Source organism: Ischnura elegans, chromosome 1 (genome assembly GCF_921293095.1).
Source record: "Ischnura elegans chromosome 1, ioIscEleg1.1, whole genome shotgun sequence".
Taxonomy (NCBI): domain Eukaryota; kingdom Metazoa; phylum Arthropoda; class Insecta; order Odonata; family Coenagrionidae; genus Ischnura; species Ischnura elegans.
This window is the reverse complement of record NC_060246.1, coordinates 98,394,474-98,420,581: the sequence shown is the minus strand read 5'-3', so window position 1 is coordinate 98,420,581 and position 26,108 is coordinate 98,394,474. Positions and strand designations below refer to the sequence as shown.

At 36.6% G+C, this 26,108-nt stretch overlaps 2 protein-coding genes across 2 annotated transcripts; one reads left to right on the top strand and one right to left on the bottom strand.

The window, feature by feature from the left end:
- Positions 1–5,004: 5,004 nt before the first annotated feature.
- LOC124167046 (ubiquitin-conjugating enzyme E2 G2) lies at positions 5,005–6,178 on the bottom strand. Its single transcript, XM_046544822.1, has 5 exons — positions 6,075–6,178; positions 5,839–5,920; positions 5,588–5,706; positions 5,358–5,498; positions 5,005–5,271 (listed from the first exon to the last, which is right to left on the bottom strand). Exons 1-5 carry the CDS (start codon positions 6,166–6,168, stop codon positions 5,150–5,152), a joined length of 558 nt encoding a protein of 185 aa, XP_046400778.1. The 5' UTR covers positions 6,169–6,178; the 3' UTR covers positions 5,005–5,149.
- A 47-nt stretch (positions 6,179–6,225) lies between these two features.
- LOC124167037 (nucleolar protein 58) lies at positions 6,226–25,362 on the top strand. The gene is made up of 15 exons (XM_046544812.1): positions 6,226–6,333; positions 6,439–6,515; positions 9,764–10,078; positions 10,303–10,502; positions 10,632–10,777; positions 10,861–10,987; positions 11,140–11,303; positions 11,718–11,929; positions 14,351–14,460; positions 14,547–14,621; positions 14,896–14,961; positions 18,354–18,410; positions 18,921–18,983; positions 19,429–19,503; positions 24,393–25,362. Exons 1-15 carry the CDS (start codon positions 6,289–6,291, stop codon positions 24,533–24,535), a joined length of 1,875 nt encoding a protein of 624 aa, XP_046400768.1. The 5' UTR covers positions 6,226–6,288; the 3' UTR covers positions 24,536–25,362.
- Positions 25,363–26,108: the final 746 nt, after the last annotated feature.

Genomic DNA, 26,108 nt, shown 5'->3' with positions numbered 1-26,108 from the left:
ACCACACGCACAAACTGGGCTGAATGTGTTTAAGGGGAAATGATTTTATTTTCACAATTCAAAGATATACTCTTTGTGTTGTACTTCCCCTGAAAATAAAGATAAAGTGAGCTTTCCAATCCATACTTTCATTTTATGTAAGCTCTTTAGGCAATAACTGTCCAAGCAAAGGAAAAATAATGATTGAAACAAAATTTATATAATGTGATCAAGAGCTGATATTGAGCTTGTTGCACCAAGTGAATGATAAAAATAAAATGTAGGTACGTTTCAGTCTAATTATTGAGTTATTTGCAAATAAATCCATATTGGTGCAGTAGCGTACACAGATTGTCATTTTGGGGGGGAAGTGGGGAGGATGGGCCTTCTCCTTAAATTCATCATATGATATTTCATACTTAAATTTTTATGAATAGTATTATAGCTGAAGGGGTATCAATGTATTTTCACTTCACAGGGCCCAGACCCTCCCTCCCTATTTATTTATGCCCCTGAATTGAAGTAAGGGGACTTAATCAGATAACAAAGGGTGCGTTCATTCAGGCTAGCGCTGAGCTAGCAGACTGCTTCTCGGGATTGAACCCTCCACTGAGGAGTTTGCTACTTCCAGCGGACGCCAATTTCAACAGCCAAATTTTCCTACGCTCGTGGACTTAGCGGTGATCCCTGATTGGTTACTATAGCGTGTTTACTGTGAACAAGGTAATCTGAGGTTGTTGTTAATTGAAAGGGAAACTACATACTTTTTACAAATACATAATATGGCCTAAGAGGAGGTGATAACTCGTGAATTTACCCACGGTGGAAAGACCTATCATTCTAAAATATCTAAGAAAGATATAAATGAATAAAAATGAGCAGGAAACAGCCAGCACTTCAGCAGAAGATTTAACATTCAAATGGGATGATGGCAGCACCAAACTTCTAATTTCTGAGTACAGCTAGGAAGCCACAAAATTTCGTGATTAAAAAAAAATCATATTTGGCAAAACATTTTGAAGCAAATAAACTTACTTGTTTGGCCACAAAACCACCCCAGAAGCCTGCAACCGAAAAGTTAAAAATAAATCAGTGAAGGACAATGCTAATAAAGCGGGATGTGCAAGAGCCAGCTGGTCATATTTTACTGCGATGGATGAAATTTATTCCCCAAATGCTACTATCCATCCACAACACCTTGTTTCATCTCTCCCTTACAACCAGTGCTCCAAAGTCAAAACCATCCACTTCCAGTGAATTAATCGATCCTGTTAACAATAGCCAAAATAGTAATACGAGGGACGTTGTTGGTGGAAATGTGAAATGTCAAAAAATATCAGAATTGACAAACTTTAGAAAAAGATTCCTTGATGCTCAGGAAAAAAACTTCTGATGAGCTTATTGATTTGAATAAAACGTACAAAAAGAGTGTTAACCTGCAGGAAGAAAGGAACAATCTGCTAATGGAAATACTAGAGGAGTTTAAAAAGGACAATGCTAATCGTTGATGAATATTTCAATATATATTTATTTTTTTCCTGTTTTCTTCTTCATTCATGATTGGTTGTACAATATTTTAAATACATTACACGTATTAACCAGAGTGGAGCCAAATTTCATTTAATAACACATTTTATTGATTACATTTTTAAGCATTGTAAATATTTCTTTTTCGTGCATTCAAAATTCTTGCCTATTCTCAGTAGCATTAATATTAAATATATTCAACATTATATTAGGGCACACGTTGAAAAACATCCCTCATTATTCTATTTCTCTTTTGGGTTCTGGTGGTGCATTTTTTATTAGGGGCTCCGCTAAATTTCTATTTACAGTATTGTCAATATTTTCTTCATCTCCTAATGGTGGGTTTTCATAATTTTGATCAACTTCATGTTGAATCAAAAAATTGTGCAAAACACATGCTGCTGATACTGTCAAACTAGCATACCCCAGATTCATGTCAAGGTATTTCAAACGCCTCAACTTCCCTTTGAGCCTCCCGAACACCTGTTCAATTTTGCTCCTGGCTCTACTGAGAACAGAGTTAAAATTTGTTTGTTCATCTGTCAAATGTCCATAGTCTTTAAATGGCACAAGGAGATTCATCATGAGAGGATAGGCTCTGTCACCGATTAGATAGAATTACAGAGGAATTATGGGGTTATCCTCACAATTTATGTGCTCGTATAAAGGGCTCACTCGAGCATCATGCACACGGCCTGGCATTCCTATTAAAACCTTAAGGTTATCATCACACTCTGCTAGCAATAGAATTGAATGGAATGACTTTCGATTGAAGTTATCAATTGCATTATTACGAGGACACTTTATAGGAACATAGCATCCATCTATTGCTCCTATAATTCCAGGAAAACCAGTTCTTTGTTCGCAGTGTGCGGCGGTTAAATACGATTCATTTTCATTTGGCCCCTTCATGTAATCATTTATAATGCTTTTCTAAATTTTGCATATAACAACAAATATTAGGTGGCCCGTACTCTTGGCTAAATTGAATCGGTCACGGAATGCAAGAAAAGATTCCAGTTTTGACAACATCCAAAAGACAAATAGAACTTTTTTTTCAACCAGTATTACAGATTGTTTCTCCTTTCTATTTCTTATTTCATCAATCAGAATCTGAAAAATATAATAAACATACATGAAAAACCCTTTCATGAGGGACTACTTTTTTCAAATTAATAAAATAAAAAAATTCAAATTTTGAAACTTAATGATTAAATTTGATCACCAACTAATAGCGTCAATCAAACCTAAGCTATGTGAACGAAGCCCATATTTTTACTCGATTGTCATATCTTTTACTGGTATTTTGAGAAAACCTAAGAACTTATTAAAATATATACATGGAAATTGTTAAATACCTGCATGGTATTTCTCGACATTCGAAAATATTTTTTAAAATCTTTAGGTAGGATATCTGGGAATAACGCAGTTTCATAATAATTCACATTCCAGACCGGTGTTTCCTCTTCTTCCTCAAGAATGTTTACAGCATTCGTGGCATCATTTAATTGATGTATTGCCGGTACTATGCCATTTAAAATGTTGTCATTATCATTTTCCAACTCATTAAATAAAATGTTTACCACAATATCCATTTTGGTATCTTATCCAAAGTTACGCCTGAAACTGTTTTCAAACATGCGCGGTGTCATGTCATTCCCTTGGCAACTGCACGGTGTTCACCCGAACCTAGCGCTAATACATCCGCACTGTTCGCTTCGCTAGCTCAGCACTAGCCCGGATGAACACACCCTATGTACCTACAAGGGAATCAGGCAACCGATAAAAATATACGTATTTCAGCTATCGCCTTAAGTGAGGGTGTAGAAAAAATTTAATGAAACAATGGAAATATAAATAAACAAACTGTAGAAGATCCACTTAGCCATAAATTATTTGATTATTAATTTGTTGAAATAAGTTTTAGGAAGATATGGTAAAACAGTAAAAGCAAAACACAGTTCATTAAGTACATAAAGATTTTATTTGTAACTTAGTAACTCTGCACAGATAGAATGACCAATATTTCAACTGTCAGATGAACTTATGATGCTAAGTGCTGAGTATACTAAGAAAGCCTCAAATGCACAAAAATAACTCATTTGTTCTCTCTGCTGTTAACATGGCTATCTATCAAAGATTTTATTTATCCTTCTATGTCTCTTGATAATAGGGAGTAGAAAATCTTATCCATTCCATGGATTTATTCAATGAAAATGAAAATTCAGAATGGCAAAAGGGTGCTTTTATTCTGCCTATAGTGAAGCATTCCCAGTTTTTATGACCACAAAAAATGAGTTTTTCTTATTTAATAGATTGAATGATTAGCAGATATAAATTCAGTTCACTAAATAATTGATGCAAAGTTCTTCCACCTCTATCCGAGTTAAAGAGAAAAATAGGTTAATCTATATTCAAGTAATTCCAATCTCTGTATAAACCATTATTTTTCAAAAAGACAAAGCATAAAATACCAAGGAATAATTTGGTGGACGTACAAGACCTATTGGCTGGAGCAGAAGAAGAGGAGTCAGAGGAAGAAACAAAAAAGAATAGGTTAATGAAAACACTGCAAGATGCATTAGAAACCAGCAGACATTATGTGTAGCACAGGTATCACAGCTGATGAAAAACATGATACTAATAATCGACCACTTTAATATATGGAATCAACCCATCAGTAAAAACCAGCTATTCCAAACATTTATAACTTGAGATCAATTCCTTAGGATTTTCCTGCATTCCAAGCATCATGTGAATACATAATGAAAACTAGTCTTTTGGGCATTCTTCTTAAAAGATTGTCAAAATGTAAAATATTTCATGTTTCATAAATCAATGGTAACAAAAAAAATAAAAAATAAACAAAAATGAAACATTGCCCTCGACCCCAAAGCAGAATATTCAAATGCCCTGCAATTGCTGATGCTACAACACACACAGTGGTAGTGATTGAGTAATAATAGTATAATGTCTGTCCTGATGTCTTCATTACTATTATAAAGGTTTCCTTGAGATTGAAAGGAAACTTAGTTCCAGAATATTTGGCTGATAGCCCATGCTCTATTCCCTTTAGCCAACCATAGCAAAACCACTCAAAATAAATATCCAGAGCCTATAAATACCAATATTGTCATATTAATCTCAAAAGATAAGAATATCCAAACCATTTTACTATGGCACAAAATCACACCATCTACTTATTGTGGTTCAGTGCAAATGCTGAAGAGAACCATTTATTCATTACATTGATATTTTGGTAGTTGCCCGCTTCAATAGGCATTACTCTTGGGATTGATTGGGCCTATGCCATCAACATTGTTAGAGGAAAGAGTACCTCTTTCAACAAAATCGACTAATTTTGGAAGCAAGTGGATTATCACAGGTAAAGAGAGCAGAGCAAGATTATTTTACGGTACAACAGTGAGAGTTGAAGCACGTCTGCACCCTGTTACGCCACTTCATCACCATAATGAGAGAAAACATAATAAAATGTCATTAACTTAACAACCTAAAGTTTATTTTTACAAACCGCCTTTCAGATAATTGTACAATAATAAACAGGATTAATTTACAATGTCGACATCCCACCCAAGAATAAGTTTACAACACCTTCTTCACCCCAATGGGTGATCACATCAGTCTATGGCGGCGGCAATCCGAGAGTACTTCTCACAATTCTCTCTGCAATACGATTGAATTCATTTCGGTCTTCTCTCCACATTTTTGCTGCGTCCACATTAGCTCCACTTTCGTCATTAGGTTCTTAAAATGACAAAGAAATAATGTTAAACTTAGGGCATGACCTTCATCTACAACTCCGTGATTGAGTCTTCAACCATTAGCAATACCTGCTAACATGCTAATTACAGAAAGGAGTATTTTCTCCACACTCTGGACAGGGCTCCATCTTTCGGCACTGGATTCATATCCCATCGGGTCATCCCCAGGTGCATGAAGGATTGATATGCAAACGCGACCATCGGAGTAAACTAAATAAAATTCATACAATGGTGTAAATGTAAAATAATAACAGTGATGATCGATCTAGAAATATTTTGACATAATGACGCGAACTTACTGTTAGGGTGAAACATTTCACACGTGAATTGCATTTTTGGAGGGCTTAATGGGTAGTCTGGGGGAAATACTAACTTAGCTGGGAATACACCACCCTCGAAGCATGTTCCCTCCGGTCCCCTGAAAATTAACGAGTTAAGTTTACTGCCATCGCTACACCGCAAATTCACCGCGGCACATTGTCAACAAAGGGGAAGACACTTTGCAGGGGTACAGTCAATAGTACTTTCACGAGATAGTAGAGCTACTCACGTTATGAGGGCTTCCCACTCAAAAAAATTCTCTTCATTAATAGGACCAGCAATTATACCCTCAGGAGGATTAAGAGTTAACTCTAAAACAAAAAGAGGGTTCCATTATTTCAAGATTCACATCATAAAATCACACAAAATAGGCAAAATATTCTCTCAAACACTTAGCATTTAAGTATTTATAACCATCAACAACACATTTCCACACATATACAACAATATTAGAGAAAAACTGACGTTTATATTCTGCCATCAATCTCCTGAGCGCTGAACCTGCCATGTTGTCAGTGAGATTCTTTTGTTTGGTTTTTCTGTTGCATTTGTTTTCCATTTCGTTTCGCTGTTATTTCATTGCGACCGCGTGGTGTCACCGGTACTGTGTTCTGTTTGTATGAAATGAGTGAAAAATAGTGAATTTTTGTGAGGAAAAGTTACTTATTTCTACTGCAACATGTTGGTGTTGTTTGAAACTCCGGCTGGTTATGCTTTTTTCAAGGTAAACAAGAATCTTGTGTATTGTTGTATCTTCGCAACCGTCATCACTCTCACAACGTGTCCGAGAAATAATGAATGAGTTAATGCATAACGCTATTATTTCCAGCTTTTGGATGACAGCAAATTACAGGAGACTGAGAATTTGTTCAAGGACTTCGAAACTCCGGATGCAGCCAGTAAAGTGTGAGTATTTTGTCTGTCGCTGAAACAGTTGGAGCTTATGTTTGCCTTTTAGAACGATTACAGCCTTTTTGAATTGCTTACACCAAATTCAACGACTGTATTTTTTGTTGGAATGGCGACTTTTAGTGTTTTAATTCTATATCATAGGATTTAATGCACCTATGCCTTGTTATGGAAATGGACGTCAGACTGCCTTTAGATGTTGCCGCGATAAATCTTTTCAAGGGTCGAATACGGCCCAAACAAACTGAAGGAAATTTTCGCTGTACTGTTATGGTTGCTCTTAGATTAGTTAACATGATGATTTATAGATATATACGTAGATTTTTTATATCGTTGGTTGGCGACTGTCGAGTAGGGTAGTGAAACCTGCCACTCGACGGTAGTATATGCTGAACGGGACCAATATACCGATATCAATTTCCGTGAACTACTGACCGTTGTTTCTCTCAGGACAACAATCGTTTGTTTTCGCTAGTGTCAGTAGCCGCAAAGGTTTTCAGGTCAAGAAATCCCTTGATGCCGTGCTTCATTTCTTCTGTGGATTTAATATTTTGATTTCATTTTCTAAAGTTTTCTTGTCATGAGCAGTAAAAAAAGCTTCAGTTTTGCGGTAATGTCACGGGAATGACGCGATTTTAAGTGGTTACTGTACATCTTATCTTCACGGCTGGTTTATCGAGTTTATTATGATTAGTGAAATAATTATCCTTTCAATCTGTAACTTTTGATGACGTGTACATAATAATCCACCAGGCAATTTATTCCTTATTGCATAAATTTTCCCAGTGTTTTCCATAATTTATATGCACCCATAATCATTATTGGTCGCACTTCGAAGGATGAGTTCAGAATTAAATGCGATGGTCATAAATTGGAAGGGTGAGCCTCCTTCACAGTTGAAGCGCTTGCCTGGATTGATCGGTTCCAAACGTAAGTCTTGTTTAAGTTGTCATATCTTAGACTGTGTTCAATACCTTGGTGGGCAATTATTCTTAACCAGGAAAAAAACTGAAGTACTTGCAATTAGTGGGGGAACTTTTTATGGGTGCGTGGGAAACGTAATGTGTGGGCAGATAGCAAGTTTGAAAGAAACGTCATTCACAATCGGGTGTACCATAGGTGATGGATTAAGAGTGTAAATGCTCGACTCAAGTGCCTACACATCCCATTGTCTTTTGAATCCTTGTAGCTCTGCATGGCATAACAATTGCTGTGCATGCCACTGTAGGAACATAGTGCCAGTTGTCAGCAACTCCTGCACTAGGCTAAGCAAAATGAAGCTGGTTGTGCACAGTGTTCCTCTCTGCAATCTTTTTTTTCCTCTATTAACCTCTTTAAGTGTGAGTGACGCAGCATGTGTGACCTCTGTATTCTGTTCCTATACAGTGCTGTAGTCGTAGGTTTTTAAACAGCCCAGGGTGCTTTAATTTGGATTTTCATTTCCAAAAATATATATTCTCTAAACAATTGTTTAAATTTTACAATTATGAATACGTACTTACAATTTTCAGAGCCGTTTACTTTTTCCTGCTCCTCTTAGCCAGTGGTTATTAGTTGACCTTTGTGTGATACTGCTCAAAACAGGGTTCTAAGTTCCTGGGCAGTGTTTGCATCTATATCTTGTCTCTTTTCTCTTTCTGTTTTTTGTGCACACAACACACTTTCTTCTTCCAATCGTTAATGTCTCAGTTTGTGGGTTTTGATGAACAAAATCCTGCCCGGTCAATCAGGTGCATTCTGTATCAATATCCGAGGGCCGTCCTTTGTGCTGTAGTAAATTCTGTCCATGATACTTGGCTATTATTTTGTTCACTAAGCTTATTCTGAATGCTAGGTGATCTTTGTTATTACCAGCCTTACGGTATAGACTACACATTTAACACAGCCCTATTAACTAAGTGATTGAATAATTTCCTGTTACACACTTATGTCTTTTTTCTTTCCAGCGAGAACAATTCTGAAAGTTGATCTTTTAAATCTACACCCCCATATATGTATTTATTATATTCTATAACATACACAGGTTTATTTACACATTCTAGCCTGCCCTTTTGACTTACGGGTTGCATATGGTCTGAATGTTTCGTAGTCATATGCAATACAGCATCATATTTATCCTTCCACTTCAAAGCAACCAATTTCCCACACTTTGCACTATCAACTCCTTTCTTTAGTTTCTTTTTGGGGTTTACTGGCATACATTTATGTGTGATTTTCACGGTTCCAACAGCAACTGTTGTCCTCTGAACTAACCTTTGGAAAAAATTGGGACTACTGTAAAAATTGTCCATATAAACACATCTACCCGAGTTGATTAGTTTCTCACTCAAACTTAGAACAACTTTCGTTGAAAAAAAGATCTTTGTCCTTAGTGATTCACAGCCCAATTTTATCCCTAAGCCACAGTAAATAATAAAAGTCCATAAATACCCTGCAGAGTCACAAAGTTTTATCTAAACAATTTTATCCCAAACCGGGATGCTTTTATGGGAATATACTGTTTTCACAGCAGTCTTACCTTTCACAATAATAATAATTCATCTACTCTGATTTCCTTACCTAGTACATGCACTTTTTGGAACATATTTTTCAAATATTCACTAATTGGTAAAATTTTGTATAGTTTTGGATCCTATTTTACAACTTCCTCATTGGTATTATCTACAAAATGGAGAAATCTGCTGAGCAATGAAAATCTTTGCTCACTCATTACATTGGGAAAAAATGGAGTCTCTAATAAATGCTTTCTGCTATAATACATTCTGAGGCTTGGTTTCTAAATTATCCCCATCAACATCAGTAAACCTAGATACTCTTTATTTCCCCAAGCATTGTGGGGACCCCATTTTGGAAGCGTGATTTTTTTTTGCTTCATAATTTTCTCTTTCTCACGAGCAAGAAACTGCTGTGTAGCAGTTTGTCTCAGTCCCTATAATTGAAATTATTTCATCATTAAAAAATAACTCAAAATATGCCAAGGGATCATCTATACACAGAACAGGCAATACTTGTTTTCCTACTAATTCACATGCAAAAGGTAGGGGAGGGTTAGCGCTGTCGATCTCTTGCCAAATATTTTCTTGAAATTTCACAGAAAAATGAGAAAGTTCTTTACTCTCTTCGGAATTGGAATCCAAAGAGTATAACCATTGCAGGAATAGTGAAAAGTGAAACCCTAGGGTGATGTTCTACACTTTTGTTTTCACTTTATAAAACTTATTATTTTGTATCATTTTTAATTCCAGAGTGAAGCTGAAGCATTTTCAGAAGTTCAATGATACCACCGAGGCATTGTCTGCTGCCACAGCAGCTGTTGAGGGGAAGCTGTCAAAAATTTTGAAGAAAAGTCTAAAGAAAGTCATTGCTCAAGAAGCTCAGGAGCAGCTGCTAGTTGCTGATGCTAAGTTGGGAGGTGTTATTAAAGAGAAATTGAATATACAATGTCTGTCTAATACTGCTGTTCAAGAACTTATGAGGTGCATCAGATCTCAAACTGATGCACTCATATCAGGTCTTCCCAAAAAGGAAATGGCTGCAATGGCTCTTGGTCTTGCTCACAGGTAAGCATTTCATTTTTAGTAAGCTATCAATTATTTTGGAATTGAAGTGCACAATACCTTCCACTTCCCTCAGTATGAAACTGACTTAGATTTTTACTGTATTGTCAGATATAGAGTGAAGCCGGTCACGTTTAATCTCTTAGTTGTGGAAGTTACTCACTTTTAAGTTGTAGTTACACATTTCCTATTTTCTATTTAATTCTGAGAATATCTTTATTTTTCAGTTTATCGAGGTACAAGCTTAAATTTAGCCCAGACAAAATAGACACAATGATAGTCCAAGCAGTTTGTCTATTGGACGATTTAGATAAAGAATTGAATAACTACATAATGAGGTGTAGAGAATGGTATGGTTGGCATTTTCCAGAACTGGGAAAGATAATTACTGACCACACTGCCTTTGTGAAGACAGTAAAATTGATTGGTAGGTAAACAATTGATTGCTGTATATATAGCTTTGGGTTATAAGGTTTTATTTGATCAAGTCTTAGTTTGAAGTAGTGAGGAATTCATATTGAATTCAATAAAAATATTATTTCACAATTGATTACAGGAACCAGAGAAAACACCATGAACACTGATCTCTCCGATATCCTTCCTGAGGAGGTAGAGGAAAAGGTAAAAGAAGCTGCAGAAATATCAATGGGCACAGAAATTACGGAAAATGATATTTTGAATATTCAAATGTTATGTGATCAGGTGTGTAGCTTGGATTATTTCGTATATCTATGCATTGCAATTTGAAGAATGGTCTTAATTGGGTTATTTTTCTCGTAAATTAGGTTTTGGAGATATCTGATTACCGCACCCAGCTTTATGAATATTTAAAGTCTCGAATGATGGCTGTTGCACCTAATCTTACAGTTTTAGTTGGTGATCTGGTTGGAGCAAGGCTAATCTCTCATGCTGGTAAAAATTAATCATTTAAATCATTATTGTATTGATATTTTTGCATGAATATTCATGCTATTTACATTAAATTTATCGCATAGTTATATATATACTATAGGTAAAAACTGTAATAAGTATGATTACCAGTTGTTCTCTCATTATTTCTTCAGGGTCTCTTCTGAACCTTGCAAAGCATCCAGCATCCACAGTGCAAATATTAGGTGCTGAGAAGGCCTTGTTTCGAGCATTGAAGACAAAGCGAGACACACCCAAGTATGGACTTCTGTATCATTCTCAGCTAGTTGGGCAGTCCAGTGCCAAAAATAAGGGGAAGGTTGGTATTGCTTTCTCAGTTTTACTATATTACACTTGATGCACTGAATTTTTGAGGCCTTATCCTTATAGAATTCCATTTTCAGTTGGGAAACATCACAACTTCGCTGTTAATTATAGAAAGCAAAGCTGTGATGCTTCCCAATTTGAGTTGTGATTTTTCCTAACTTGATATATCACACATTTGTTGAGGTATTGCTTTTTCTTTTGTAAGGAAATTTGATTTGTATATATATTCCAGTTCTTGGAGGGTACCAGGTATTCATTTTTGTGCATACAAATTTTTGTCTGGTTTTGGTTTAAGCTGTAGAAGGTGAATTTAATGTGTAGTGAAACCTTATAAAAGGCAGACTCCCTCTGTATTTTCGTGGTTGTGCAGTAAACTTTATGTTTTCATTGATGGTTTTTTTCATAGATGTCAAGAATGTTGGCTGCTAAGGCAGCATTGGCTTGCCGTGTGGATGCCCTTGGAGATGATGAGCCAGGATCTGGAAACAATTTTGAGTTGGGGGCTGAGCACAAGGCAAAGTTGGAGGCAAGGCTGAGAATTCTGGAAGAGGGCAGCTTGAAGCGAATAAGTGGCACTGGGAAGGCTAAATCTGCTTTTGAAAAATACTACTCAAAGAGGTAATTGAAAAAATAGACATTATTTGAAGGCTTTAGATAAGCTAGTGCTTGTAGAAGTGTTGTTGGTAGGTGTTTGAAATTCAAATTCTAGAAAATGCAAGTATGCAAGATTTTCAGAACATATGAGGGTAGCAATATTTTCACTCTGCACCCTAAGTTATTCTAAACATAAAATTTTTTTAGTGTAAGAGTATATTGAAGAGGAAGAATGCGATGAAAATGTGAAAACGATCCTCAAATTCCGAATGTTTTGGATCCTCAATTTACATGAAGGTGACAGATTAAGTGGGATTAAGATTTGGGAGTGATGATAACTTCGAACCTTTTGTGGCTGACACAGATAACAAATATTTGCAGGAGAGCCCTGGGCTGGTATTTGTCAAATATTTTAGATGAAAAAGTGGTAGAGAGGTGATATTTTGCCCTAATCCACCCACAACTTGAATGTGCAACAAGCATTTGGAATAGAGTGCAGATAGACGTAATCAGTGATTTTTTTTTTTAATCAAAGGAAAGCTGTAATTCATCAAAACCTGCAAGGGGTGTACAGTAAGCATTAGGCAGATGTTAAACAAATTAGACTGGGTATGCTGGAGGCTCGAGGTTTAGACTACTTGAACAATTAAGAATATTTATCTTTCATGGGGACACTCAGACCAAGTCTTCTTGCCACTCGAAGCTTCATTCGTTTTAATGTTATGGATCTTTAATGGTTTCTATACCTGCAAGGTGTAAATTCATTCAGTTGAGTTATGCATAGTGATTTAATCAGCATGGTTACGTGTATTGCATCCAAGATGCTCCCTGATAACTATCAAGATTATTAATTATGCACAGATCTAAAGAGAGATGTGTCACTATACTGAGTACATAGTGTAGCAGAGACTTCTTGGCCTTGCTCTATCCATATTTTTTTCTGTTACTCATAGACCTCTTGATGGTACACTGCCTATAACTTGAGAGATATCTGTCGTGAATACGAGTGTATATTGTGAAAGGAACTTTTTGGCCTTGCTACATCCCATTTATTTTACATGTAAAATGTAGGCCATTTGGCTATACGAAGACTATCACTTGCTCTAATGCAATTATCACAAAATGTCGTACTCGCTATACCGGGATTCCACTGTATGTGGACTTAGGATCTCGCAATCTGTTCCAGCTGTGACGAAGTTATAGGGGACTATTGCAGTATGCAGCAGTGTTTTTTCCTGCATTTCTTCTATTCTTTAGTGAGAATATTCTTTCTCTGCTGATAAACATCATCCGACATAATTTTACAGATTCATATCACAAATTCCATTTTGCAGCGTGTGGATGTTTCGTAGAAAATGTATGACTGAAGGATATTGAGCTGCTGCTGTATAATGTCAAAATAGAATGTTATTTTCTCCTTACCTTAGTCATGGCCAAGTTGTTAGGTCTGAATCACCAAAAATTTAGAAAAATTTTTAAGTTATGCCAATAGCCATTCAAGGTCCAACCTTGTTCAATTTTTACACTCCAGACCCATATAAATAGGTAAGTCAGTTTTGATCAGCACAATGGTTGAGCATTGCAACCATCTTGTAGAATCTCCATCAACTTAGCTGAATGCTTGAAAAAAATATTTTCTTTTTTAGATGAAACTTGAATCAATGTCAATTGAGAATCAATTTAATGCTGGAAATAAGATGCATAACCATGAAGTTGAAAAACTGATGAATGTTTTATGATGATATCCTTGATATTTTAGTAAAGCAGGAAGATGGTTATATGTAAGAAGTAAAGTGCAGTTACACACATACCTTTTTAATTTGATGCTCATTTTATTTCATAATGCTTTCCAAAAGTATATAATCAAAACGAGGTGTTGAACTTATTTCGAGAACAAGTGTGGCCTTCAGTCTGTGAAAGAGTAGGAGCTACATTGAAAAGGGGTGAAGTTCAGTGAAAAAATAGAATAGTTCACATCATGATAATCTTCCTCTTCTTCCCATTGCGTTAATTTGTTTCAGTCAACAGTACATATTCTTAATTGGATGGATGAGGCAGATACTTTGTGGAGATCCATTATGAGATATGAAGTGAAACACTTTGCACTTTCCACATAAAAAATTTATTACACTAGAGTCGACATGTTTCGCTGCACTGCAGCATTATCAAGACTGCGAAACATGTCGACTCTAGTGTAATAAATTTTTTATGTGGAAAGTGCAAAGTGTTTCACTTCATATCTCAGTACATATTCTGTTGTGAACAATTCGTTTGACCCTGAAATTTTGTTTTTGAAGCTTCCCCTTCTTTATTGAGCTTATGGCTGAACACCTACAAAACATTGTTGCTAGGCATTTTTTTCTCATTGGTGAGTCATTTAAATGCATAATAAATAATTAATGATGTTTTGTTTTGGATGTTTTTCATATGTTGTTAATATTTCAGTGAGGTGAGACAATTTCCTGCTGCTGCTGATACGACTCTCCCTACAAAAAGAAAACGTGAAGAAGATACTCCTAAAAAGGTCCTGATTGAAGAAATTGGTGAAACCGAAGGTCAGTCATATTCCTTACAAAAATTCATCAATTTTTCTATTTGAGTATTTTTTTACTTCCTTCTTTTAAATCTTATTGTTTTGCAGGGGCAATGCCTCCTAAGAAAAAGAAGAAAATTAAGACTGAGCCTCAAGAGGAGGAAGGAGATGAAGTGTTTGAGGGTGAGTGGAGTGTAACTGTGAAGGTCCTAAAAGAACTACAAAAAGCTGTGAAACATTAAATTCTGGAGTGCAAAAATAGGAGTCTTGTGTATCAGTGAGATGAGTTTGGTAACATTCTATATAGAATATATGTATCAATTATTTTAGAAAGCAGGAAGATAATTGTCCGTTACTAGTGAAGCATTGTGGCATTCATACCATTAAAATCACATTATTTATATTTTTTCTTTTTTAAACACGTTTCTAAATATTTTCTGTTTTTTTCTATTCGCAGAACCCACTTCTGAAAAGAAGAAAAAGAAAAAAATTAAAACTGAAGCAGAAGAGGAAGAAGCAGCTCGTAAGTTATCATTTCGAGTTGTCATAACAATAATAATTTTTATTGCTCCAAGGACTTAACATTGTAAAATATAGGACAAGTCAATACAAAAAATACATACTCATTTGGAATCATGCACTTCTGTGTTAAACAAATTCCTCCTGAAACTGATTTGTGGTATAATAGCTTTTCTTTACAAGAAATTATAATTGAAATTTGCTCTTGTTGGAGCATCGTTTTGACTTAACCCATTCACATCCCCTGGGATTTAAATCGACCCTGGGGGAATTTGTTGACTGATTTTGACCAAATTTTGATGTTGTTAAGAGTTAGCAGCTCTTACATTTGGTTAAAATTGAAATATTGACAAGGTGATTTACAATGGAAAAAAAATTCTTAATAGCCACCAGATGGCAGCTACTATCAGGTACACTAGCTGGCCAAAGACTTACAAAAAAACTCTTAAATAATACTCCCTAATATAAATGAAATACTCCATGCATCCCACCGTTCATTGGAACTCCGCCAAACTAAATCTCTAAAAAAGCTCTCCTCCCAATGTGTCTCATTTTCGAGTCGGGTTGTCTTTACCAGTCAATGTAGCTGTGGTCATTCCCTCCCCACCTCCTCTACATCTCTACAGACCTGATTTAGCCACCTTATTTAATCCTCCTCCTCCACAGCAACTTTAGTCTCCACCTAGGTGACAGCCAGAGAGAGAAAAATTCCGACGCCCCCAGTCCCAAAGCCATGAGGTGTGTCAAAATGAAACCATCCCAGTGATTAATCTGTCTTTTTAAACAAAGAAGAACTTCCCTTCTCAGCAAAGACCTTTCCTTCTCTCCCACCCCTAAAGTGCGCCATGTCCCCTTAGTCTCGGATATTATGCAATTTTGCAGAAATCATGTGACTAATAGGATTGAACATAACCATAGTGGACCGTTTTTAGCACATTTAAATCAACAATATCCACAGGATTCCTGATAACATATCCACTTTTAGCCAGAGTGGAGCATAAGGCATTGGTATGGGTCTCCCAGTTCAGGGAATCATCAATATCTTAACCTATTAACGTGGTACTTTTTACCCTCGCTATGAGCTGACCATCTAACAATACAGTAAAACTTCGATTTTACGCACTTTGATTTTACATCAAGTCTCGTTTTTACGCAGCGACACTCAAGTCCGGCCGGAAAGCATAGGGAATTCCAATGGCGAAACTTCGATTTTACATCTTTTCTTGATTTTACGCAGTTTTTTCGATTTTGCGCAGCATAACCCCAGCCCCAAAGAGGCCGCTTATCTTGATTTTACGCAGTTGTCTTTCGACTTGTTTTGAAAAACCCGACTAGAGCAATATGAAGTTAGGTTATTTATTCGTCTAAATGAGTTACAAAAATGAATACAAGAACGAATTTAAGTATACCGGGACTAGCCACGGTAATAACTTTACGTGAGTCACCCGCAATGCACAAATTGTGCGATAACTCCACAGAGAAAAAATCATTCGCCTTGACCGGGATGTTTTCCTTCGCCCCAGCGAAATATAACGGCAAAATTAGCCGTTAAAAATCCTCCCGTGCCAACATTTTGGCTTCCAAGGTGATCCAAAAAAGATAGTCGTACTTCTAGTATGGACGTAAGTCGATGGTGATTCAACACGATGGTAAAAGCATACGTCTCATTCCGCGGGCTAACCCCACATCTGCGGGACGAATGGAGGCGATGGAAAGTTGATTGCGCGGCGTGCTTGTTAGAGCTGATTCAACTTGTATCTCATTTTCAGTGGGTTTAAATGAAACATTGTTGGAACTTCAATAGATATTAGCTTAACTCCGCTAGGTGGCAAGCGTTTATTTTTAACGGAACGGGAGTTTATGCCCTCGGAGAATAACTCGCGTCGACAATCGTCATACAATCATTGAAGTCAAATCAAGACGTGAGTGATAAGGCAGTCCCTTTAAACTCAGGAATGGCTTAGTACCATTAAATCGAAATACAAAAAGTGTCCGGTGTTGTTATCAGCTATGGGGAAGCAAAATATTACGTTAAGATGAGTCACACGGCTTGTGAGCCGAAGGTCCCGGCGCTGAATTCGCGGAAGAATGCCGACAGAGGAGCTATACCCGGTAGATTCTATCTACTTATACTAAATTTTCATGGGAAAATGGTTTTTTAATACGTAAAAATTAAAAAGAAGGAAGATTGTTCCGGACTATTAATAATTTTTTTATTCATCACTGGCGGCATGACGGTAGTTGCGCGGTTATTTAAATAGCTCACTTTAAAAAAGTGATCTAAACACCGGAAAAATCTGATTTTCCTAATATCCCGGGTCCTATGTGCTACGTATTATCTTTGGTATGCTATTTGGAAGGAGGTAACTGATAGCTGGGGTCATTAGAGCCATGAAGTAAGGGCTGGGGGGATAGGAACCCTATATTGGCATTAGCCAGGTTGTAATGATAGGCCTTAAAGGGACGAGGGCTTAACGTCTCATCTGCTGGACAGAGTGGTGCACTGGAAGTGCCCTCCACATTACTCTCAAGTAGGGATAGGGCCATCTCTGATAAGTTTCTGCTACTGCCAGGACTTAAACCCAGGCCCACAGGGTGTAAAGCCTTTGTGATGTATTAGCACAATTTTGCTCTCTGTTACTGGGGTTAATTTGGATGACTATCCTCAGATATCTCATTTCTTCAATCTCCAATCTTTGTTTGTCTGCAGGTGGTTAAATGGATTTCCTGAAAACTGCTTTTAATGAGAATATTTTCGAAAATTAGCTTCTCTGCGAGCATTTAGTATCACCATTGCGACATTTCTCCTGGGTAACAGATGTAATCTTAGCGCCAGAAATTCTAGCAATTCTACCATGGGAAACATTGTTCTGGAATGCAACGTTGTTTTTCTCAAGGTAACACGTCATCTGTGGTGTTGCTTGTGAGTAAATAAGATTATTAGGCTTCATTTTCTTGCCTCCAAATGAGTATAATTTAATCCAGGAAACATATATCTGATACGACTGAAAAGGAATTCATGCTCTTTTACCATAAAGCCACACATAATGAGACTTTTTCTGGATCCGGTTCTGGCTCAAATCAGAACTATACAAAAGTGTTCTAAAAATTTCTAAAAGGGGTTCTAAAAATAATGAGCAAGAGTTATCCTGAAAACTATACTTCTCCTCAATACCAACTCTTGATTTTACACACTTTGATTTTACACAGTGCCCATATTTCGGTCCCTCCAACTGCGTAAAATCAAAGTTTTACTGTACCTCCATCTGTGGCAATTCTCTCTTTTTTAAATTGAATATAATTAGTTTTCTTAATTTAAACAGAGTTAAATATAAGTAATTAGTCAGTGAATTTTTGCAATAAGTTTTTCAATGAATTTTCTTGATATCTTTGTAGAACCTTCATCTGAAAAGAAGAAGAAAATAAAAGCTGAAATTGAGGAGCAGGAAGGTGGTAAGTAAAATTGTTTTCTATGATATTATTGTGTAGTATTTCATTTTTAGGAAAGGTGGTTAAAGTAATACTTAGGGCTTGCTTTGGAAATTTGATTATGAAATATTTATCTACACCTTAATGCAGATAAATAAGCACTTATGAAAAAGTTAAAAACTAGTTTATTTAGCGTAGCATATCATGCCAAAATTACAGAATTCATGATGCATAAATTTTGCCATGATGAATCTTTTTGTACAACGAAATGTTGGGTGCTTACAAATAGTAAAGCATAGAAAACATTTTTACAAGGTAATTGGTGTTTCAGCTTGGATAAAAGTGTGGCATTAATTTTTGTAAAAATGGTCTTAATTCAGTTTGTGTGAGGTGCTGGAACCTGTTTCATGTATGTATTTTGTCCAGCATGAATTTTATTTTTCTTTTCTGTGGCTTTGATATGTTTAAATGGCACCAATTCATCTCCTGAATATATTCATATGCATTATAATTCTTGTTATGGTTTCTTTCTAGATGAGGCGACTCCCGTAAAGAAAAAGAAGAAGAAAGTTAAGGAAGAGGTGGAAGATCCTGAAGGTTAGTCCTGAACACCCTTAGAGAGAATTAATCTGTTAAATATATTTTATTCTTTCATATTTGAGATTAAACCTAGGCTATCTCTTTTCAAATCCATTTGCTGTCTAAGTATCCTTGGTGATGAATACTGTTTAAGTATTGACTAGCTAAATTTGCTTTTTAAATTTGGATTGGAGATTATTTTTTGGAAGCAGACTTTTCTCATTCAGATGTACTGTACATTAAATAACACTCATAAAGTTGGTGGTTTCTGGCAAACTTTGTGGAAGTAGCTGAACATTTTGAATGATTAACTTAAACTTTATTTTCCACAGACTGTTGAAACTATGGTTGTGATTAAGCAAAAGTTCTGTGGAAAAACAAAGTCCTAGGTATTCATTCAAAATACTCATTAACCTTATGGGATTTTAGATATAATTAATAATGCGTTAAACTATCCTTTCAGATTCCAGTGAGGTGTTCTCAGCGAAGAAGTTGAAGGTGAAAGGGGAGACAGGCGAAGCAGAGGATGAAACATCCGGTGAGTAACTGGGAAATTGGGTGTTTTGATCAGAATAAATTATAAATATTAACCATTATTATTCTCATTTTGCATCAAGCAACTGGTAGGTTTATTTGTTTGTGTATTTAGATCTCTCCTGATCCATTGGCTGCTACAAAATTAAAGCAACTTGAGTTTAGCAAGGAGAGTGTCCAAAATTTGGGTCCCAGAATTCAATCAAACTTGCTGGTGTGATAGTCCATTGGGTGCTGCCCGTATAAAGTTACATAACCTACAATTTAAGCAAAAACAACTTTAAATATTTACAGGTCAAATTTTGTAACTATTCAGAACAATCATATGCTATAGCTTGCTGTAGTCCAGTGGGTATGGCGTTCGATTGCCACGCCCATGTCCCCAGATCGAGCCTGATCTGCAACACAGTTTTTCATCATTTATTTCCATTTTTTAATAGAAACATATGATTCACTATTATTTCCATGTTTTTTTCTGGGTTTCCATTTATGAAAATATTACTTTTTAATTCACGTGCAGCATATGATGTTTTCCCATTTTTCACACAATTATATCATATATGGGGGTAGGATTGATTTGGGGGCAGCACCCACTGAGTTATAGCACTACAAAGTTTGAATGAATTCAGAGACCTGGATTTCAGACACTCCCCTTGGTAGACATCCGGAAAATATTGTGCATTGATAAAACATGCATTATTCAGAAGCATATTTTGTTGTATGTTAGGTGGTTTAAGTGACATTTGTTTCACTGTCATAGGTTCACCAATTTTATTCACTAACAATAAGATGATCATGAGAACCCAGTTTTTAGACCCTTATAAAAGGTGGTGTATCTTTGACAGGGTTGGCACTCAAAATAACGTCTGGTTTTTGACTGTTTTTTTTTTCAAATTTGGGTGCCTAATTGAACAGTTTTTAAAAATATTTATGTATTGTTAATATTCTTCTGGATTGTTGTGTACTGATACAAATAATATAAATTGATCTTATATCAACCCAGCCCTGATTTCAGTGGTCCTGTGATTCTCCTTCTACTGAATGTTGCATGTATAAAAATTTAAAGTCTGTGGCTGCAGATTTATTTCCTTAATCATCAAGTATAATTATGCAATCAATGGTAACACTTGGAACGTAGGTTTTCGCAGCGAGAGGCATTGTTGCTTACAGCTTTCGGGATAAGCTGCGTGTTGCGCTTTGTCGTGCAGGCTTTCGCGTTCATTAGATGGTACATCATCAGGTGATGAATTCATCGCCTGACGATGCGCCCTGTAATGGACGCGAAAGCTTGCACCACAAAGTGAAACACGCAGCTGCTCCCGAAAGCCGTTAGCAACAGTGGTAACACTGGCTAACTCTATGATCACAAAAAAAAACTTAAAAACAAATAATTCTAATGGTTTTCTCGGTAACATCGAATTTTTGAGGATTTGCTCAAAAAGCTTTTTATACTCTCCGGGTTCCCACTCAACCGTGAAAACCTTAAAACCGTGAATTAGCCGTGAATTTCGTCTACCGTGAAAAAACCTGGAAAAAGCCGTGAATTTCGTCCTTAAACCTTAAAAATCTCTCAATCTTGATAATAATACCTTCCCAGAAATTTTCAACTTCGTTCGTAGCCAGCACACTTCTATTCATTGTGGCGAGCATCTTCGCATGGGTCAGAAAAGCGTGGGAACCAATGTTGCCTGCAGAAAAAAAAAACATCTTTCCCCAGGGCAGGCCTTTTCTCTCCCCCCCTCCTGAAATATGACACCACTTCTCATCAGCTTGTTTACTTTCCTCGACTGGCTTGGTTTCCCCTCCCTCGGTCACTGGTTAGTCCCCCTTCCATCCAATTAGGCTTCCCACTGGCTGCAGCGACCACTTTCGAAACTAAATCTAGATGGCATTTGTGTCGAAAAATTTGAACGTTTATTCAACACCCTCAATCCTCTGATTGGAAAACCGCTAACCTTGACAACCTGCTATGTGCTGTGGACACTACGCTCCCTGAGTTTGAACCGGGCGACAGCGAGCTTTCGGCGCGACGTAACTAATTCTCGCGCGTTGCGGCCTGAAAGCGAGAGAAGATTTCCGCTTATGGCAACACAGCATTACACGATTTTCGCATGCGTCGACCAGGGACTTGCCAGTTTTACGTCGCAACCGGAAAGTTTGTGTGGAAATATTTGACGAGTAATAAAGTAAAGTGAAAGTGAAAATAACATGTTTCAGCAGGTATTTATTATGTCTTTATATATTTCAAACCAAGTGAATTATAATTTACCTATTTGCACCTATCTAAGACAAGGTTTTTTTTCCTCCTAACTCCTGCAGAAAAGAGGGTTCGTCTTACAATCGAATGCAAAATTCTCGACGTCAATCGGGTTGCATAATTTTCGTCAGAAAAAATTATGGATACCAGAGTTTGTCACCTAATATATATAGCTATACAACGAAAAATCAACGTCAAAAATACCTGAACAGTAATTTAGATTATTTAATTTTGTGTTTAAGTGAAAAACTATTGCCATTTTAGGCAGCAGGTAAAGCGTGCGTGCCAATCAATCGCCGGGTGCACTTCTGCCGTGTCCGCGAGATCGCCTGCTTTACCCTGGGTTCGGCTCCATTCAAGTTAGAGCTTGATCAACTTACAAAATTTTGAATGATTGATTACAATTTACCTAAATTTTAACCAGAGGCGGATCCAGGATTTCTTTCTGAGGAGTGGGGGAGCACAAGCAAAGCCGTATCCAGGATTTTGTTCTGGGGGGGGCACAAGGATACCTCATGATACAAAACGAGCGCAATGATAATGTGACCGTATTCAAAATAATGCATATTTTTTAAGTGTCTGGGGGGTATGTGCCCCCGTGCCCCTCCCTAGATCCGCCTAGGATTGTAACGTTAAAGCCTCAATGCCGTCGCGATATAAACTGCTACAAAAGTCGTTCCATTTTTTCCAGAGCAAAAGTATGAAGGGAACATGATTTGCCTCTGATTAGAGAAATCGATTCAGTTTTGGTTTCAGAGTATTACGATAGCAGAGAAAAGAAGTCATTACACTGCCGCTTTCAAAAGAAAAGTTATACGGTGGAACCTCGATCTATCGTTCCCGCATTGATCGTTCGCCGTTTCTGGTCCCAAATAAAGTTCCTTATAGACAATGTAATTTTTTCCCGCATCTATCGTTCCCCGAAGTATCGTTTCTCGCGTTGATCGTTTGAAGATTGCGGTTCCGACGCATAATTTTCCCGCATCCATCGTTTGACGAAAATGAGACGAAATAAATACAATGTGTCATTTATGGCTAATAACGACAAGCACATAGTTGGAATCTTCCCAAGGGATGGAACTACCATTGGGAGAAGCTCAGTGCCGTGGGAAAGTAACACAACACTACCTGAATTATATTAAAAATATATTCATTAGACAGGAACAATTCAAGTAATAGACTATTTTTGGCCTTCGTCATCCATCTCGCAACCAGTCACTGCGCCTGCGAATGCGGTTGTTTTAGGCACAACATGCACATTGCTTTCGTGAATACATGTACTGGAAATGGTGTTTGATGGATATGAATTTTTACATCAGACTGAAATCCATAATAGCAGTATAAATGCCGAGTGGAGAGCAAACTTTTTTTAGTGAGGTGGCGTTTTCCTTCAGAATTTTGAAAGAGATATGGGTCGAATCAACAATATGACCTTTGTGTCTTGATAAAGTACTACTATTCCTGTTATTATCTAAAATATTGTTTGAAACCTTTAATGAATATCTTAATTATTCGTCAAAAATCCTGCGTTTCCTGGGACATAGGCAACCTAGCAAAAAAATAAAGCATTGATTGTTTTTCCGCATTCATTTTATTATCGTATCGTTATTAGGAAAAAAAATTTTCCCCTAGTGGAGTTCCAAAAAAGGAGGGTAGTCTTAGAATGGTGTTCGTCTTAGATTTGAGCTAATACGGTGTATGAAATTGTTTTTCGATTTATTATGTTCTATAAACAATTTTCATAAAATATTTTCCGTTAAATAAGAAAGATTGGGGTGGGGGAAATTCGGCTACTGTGCAGTAATAACAACGTGCGCAAAAAACAATCTCTCGGCGAGGAATTAAAAAAGGACCTCGGGTGTCCGGACGGAAGAAGGTCCGAAGGGTATTCGGCGTCCAGGCAAGAGCGCGGTTGGGCTGGTCCTTTTGTCGGGCCTGAATTTTGCAAACGATAGATCACGTCATAACAGATATCACTTTTCATAGCGGCGTTAACATTCACGGCGTTTGTCGCGTACGTTAATTTTCTGTTGATACACGGCCAGTGATTTTCTTATTGTTGGCTTATTAACGGACCGTGAATTTAGCGAAATTGAGACCGTGAAAACCTGAAAAAAACCGTGAAAAATCTGAAAAATAACCGTGAAAACCTGGAAAAAGCCGTGAATTTCATTATTCAAGTAGAGTGGGAACCCTGACTCTGCTCTACTGCCTCATCCATTTGGGAGCTGGAGAAATCTCCATCAAGTTGGAGATTACCAGAAGAAGTTAGTTGGAGAAAAATGCTGTGAGAAAGCCGTTGTCCTTTCTTCAGTGCTCCATGTTACAGAATCCCACTTTGGATTTCCTGATGGTTTTCTTTAACTTACTTCCAGTCAGCTAAGTTAGTTGATGCACTCCAAATTATGTCATTTTATCTGTCTGTAGGATTTGTCAGATTCTCCTCTAAATGAATCTACCAAAGCCAGAATTTTTTAATGCTGTCCTGAGTACAATTTGGGATACTGTAGTGTGTGATGCTTAGGATTATGTATATTTTGTAATGCTAATAACATGATCAAAGCGGATCCATGAAATTTGACAATGTCTAGTCAGTGCTGCAATAACCCCCTCTAACCACATGTTTCTCATTATAGTATCCGGGAAGAAGAAGAAGAAAAAGAAGTCAGGTGAGTTCCAAGTGGAGGAGTTGGGTGAGGAAGAGGCAGCAGCCGCCATGGGCAGTGAAAAGAAGAAAAAGAAGAAAAAATTGAGCATGGGTGCCGGAGAGGAGACATAGATCAAGTGGAAGACTTCCATCATAATTTTTGCAGAATGCATTTTTTTTGGGTGCTAAGCATGATTGAAGTGCAAGTAAGGATGTTTGATATGGATGAAATGATAGTACTTGGAAAAAGTGAACATTTGCTTACAAATGCTGTGAATGTGACCTTCATATGAGTCATGATTTTAGATATTTTCAAGGTAATCCTTGGGTATGAATCAGTATCATCATCGAAAGCATAGTGGAATCAATTTTGTTGCTTTTTCAAATATATACTGTTTGACAGTAAGTTTTGTTGTCATAACTTACTTTTCTGTCTCTGAGAGCATTTTGATGTACACAAAGTATATCATTTTATTTTACCACAAATTTTATGTTGTTTCATTGGTTATATTCAGATTTTCTTGTTTATTATAGTACCCTGCACCTGGTATAGGCTTGGAAAGGCTTACTTCTCTCCTTTCCAAATTTTCTTCTTGTGTGATGGAGAGCTAGGTTTTTACTTGCTCATAGGAATCATTTTTCAAATGCTGTATTTTGAAGTTTTTTCGACCTTTCAGAAGAAATTTTTTAGGCAAATTATATCTCAGGTAATGCTTGTCTGGAGAAGTATTTTTATTTAAAATGGTTAGTTTATTTTTATTTCAAAAATTCCTTTTTTTCAATTATCTATATTTTTCCGCTGTGTTCATGAACTCACCATCTAACCCAGAATTTTTTTACTGATATTCTGAGTACAATTTAGGCAATTAACAGTGTATGATGCTAAGTGTGAGTTTCACCCTCCTTGTATGTTTTCTGCGATCTTGATAAAAATAAAATCGAATGCTAAGGCACCAGGATTATCCCATTTTAATGCAAGGGTACACAAGAATTATTTTTTCCATAAGAATTCCCTCGGCAAAATGTAATTATTTTCTTCACTTGCTGACAAGGAATGTTTTATATTATCTTAGACATCTCTTGTATTGAAGGAGACAATGATCGGTGGAAAAATTTATCTACAATCTTTAAATATATCTGTATATCCAGGACTAATAATCTGATCAAAATATGCTCATGAAATTGGCTAAAGCAATCCTTAATAGTTTAATGACGTTAAATCCAGCCTGTAAGGCACTCACCAGCATCACACCTATTCGAGATTTACTATAATTCCATCATTGCCGCATTATTTCCTTAAACTTTGATTTGGAAAATTTTTGAATTTCATTGCAGCCTTGCAGTAAAACATTCAAATGATGCATTTGAAATTGCTCTACTTCTTTAATATGTACTTGCCAGAAATGGTGTCCATTACTGAGTAAAATTATCAACCAGGAGTCAGCAATTCATTGTCCTTGTAACAGTTTAATGCGGCATGTGCCATTATTAACTCTTATACTTAGATATGTAATACTTAAAGTAAAGATAGATCCTAATGAAAGAGGTTATTGCCTGCAACACAAACCATGATAATTTGAAGCTGTGGCCCAATGTCAAAATATAGTTCCCCTATTTTAATACTAATGCAGGGCTCTTTATTTTTTAGTTAGTGTTATTGTTGATCTATGCCATCAAGAGAGACAGATTTTGATGGAATTAGCTG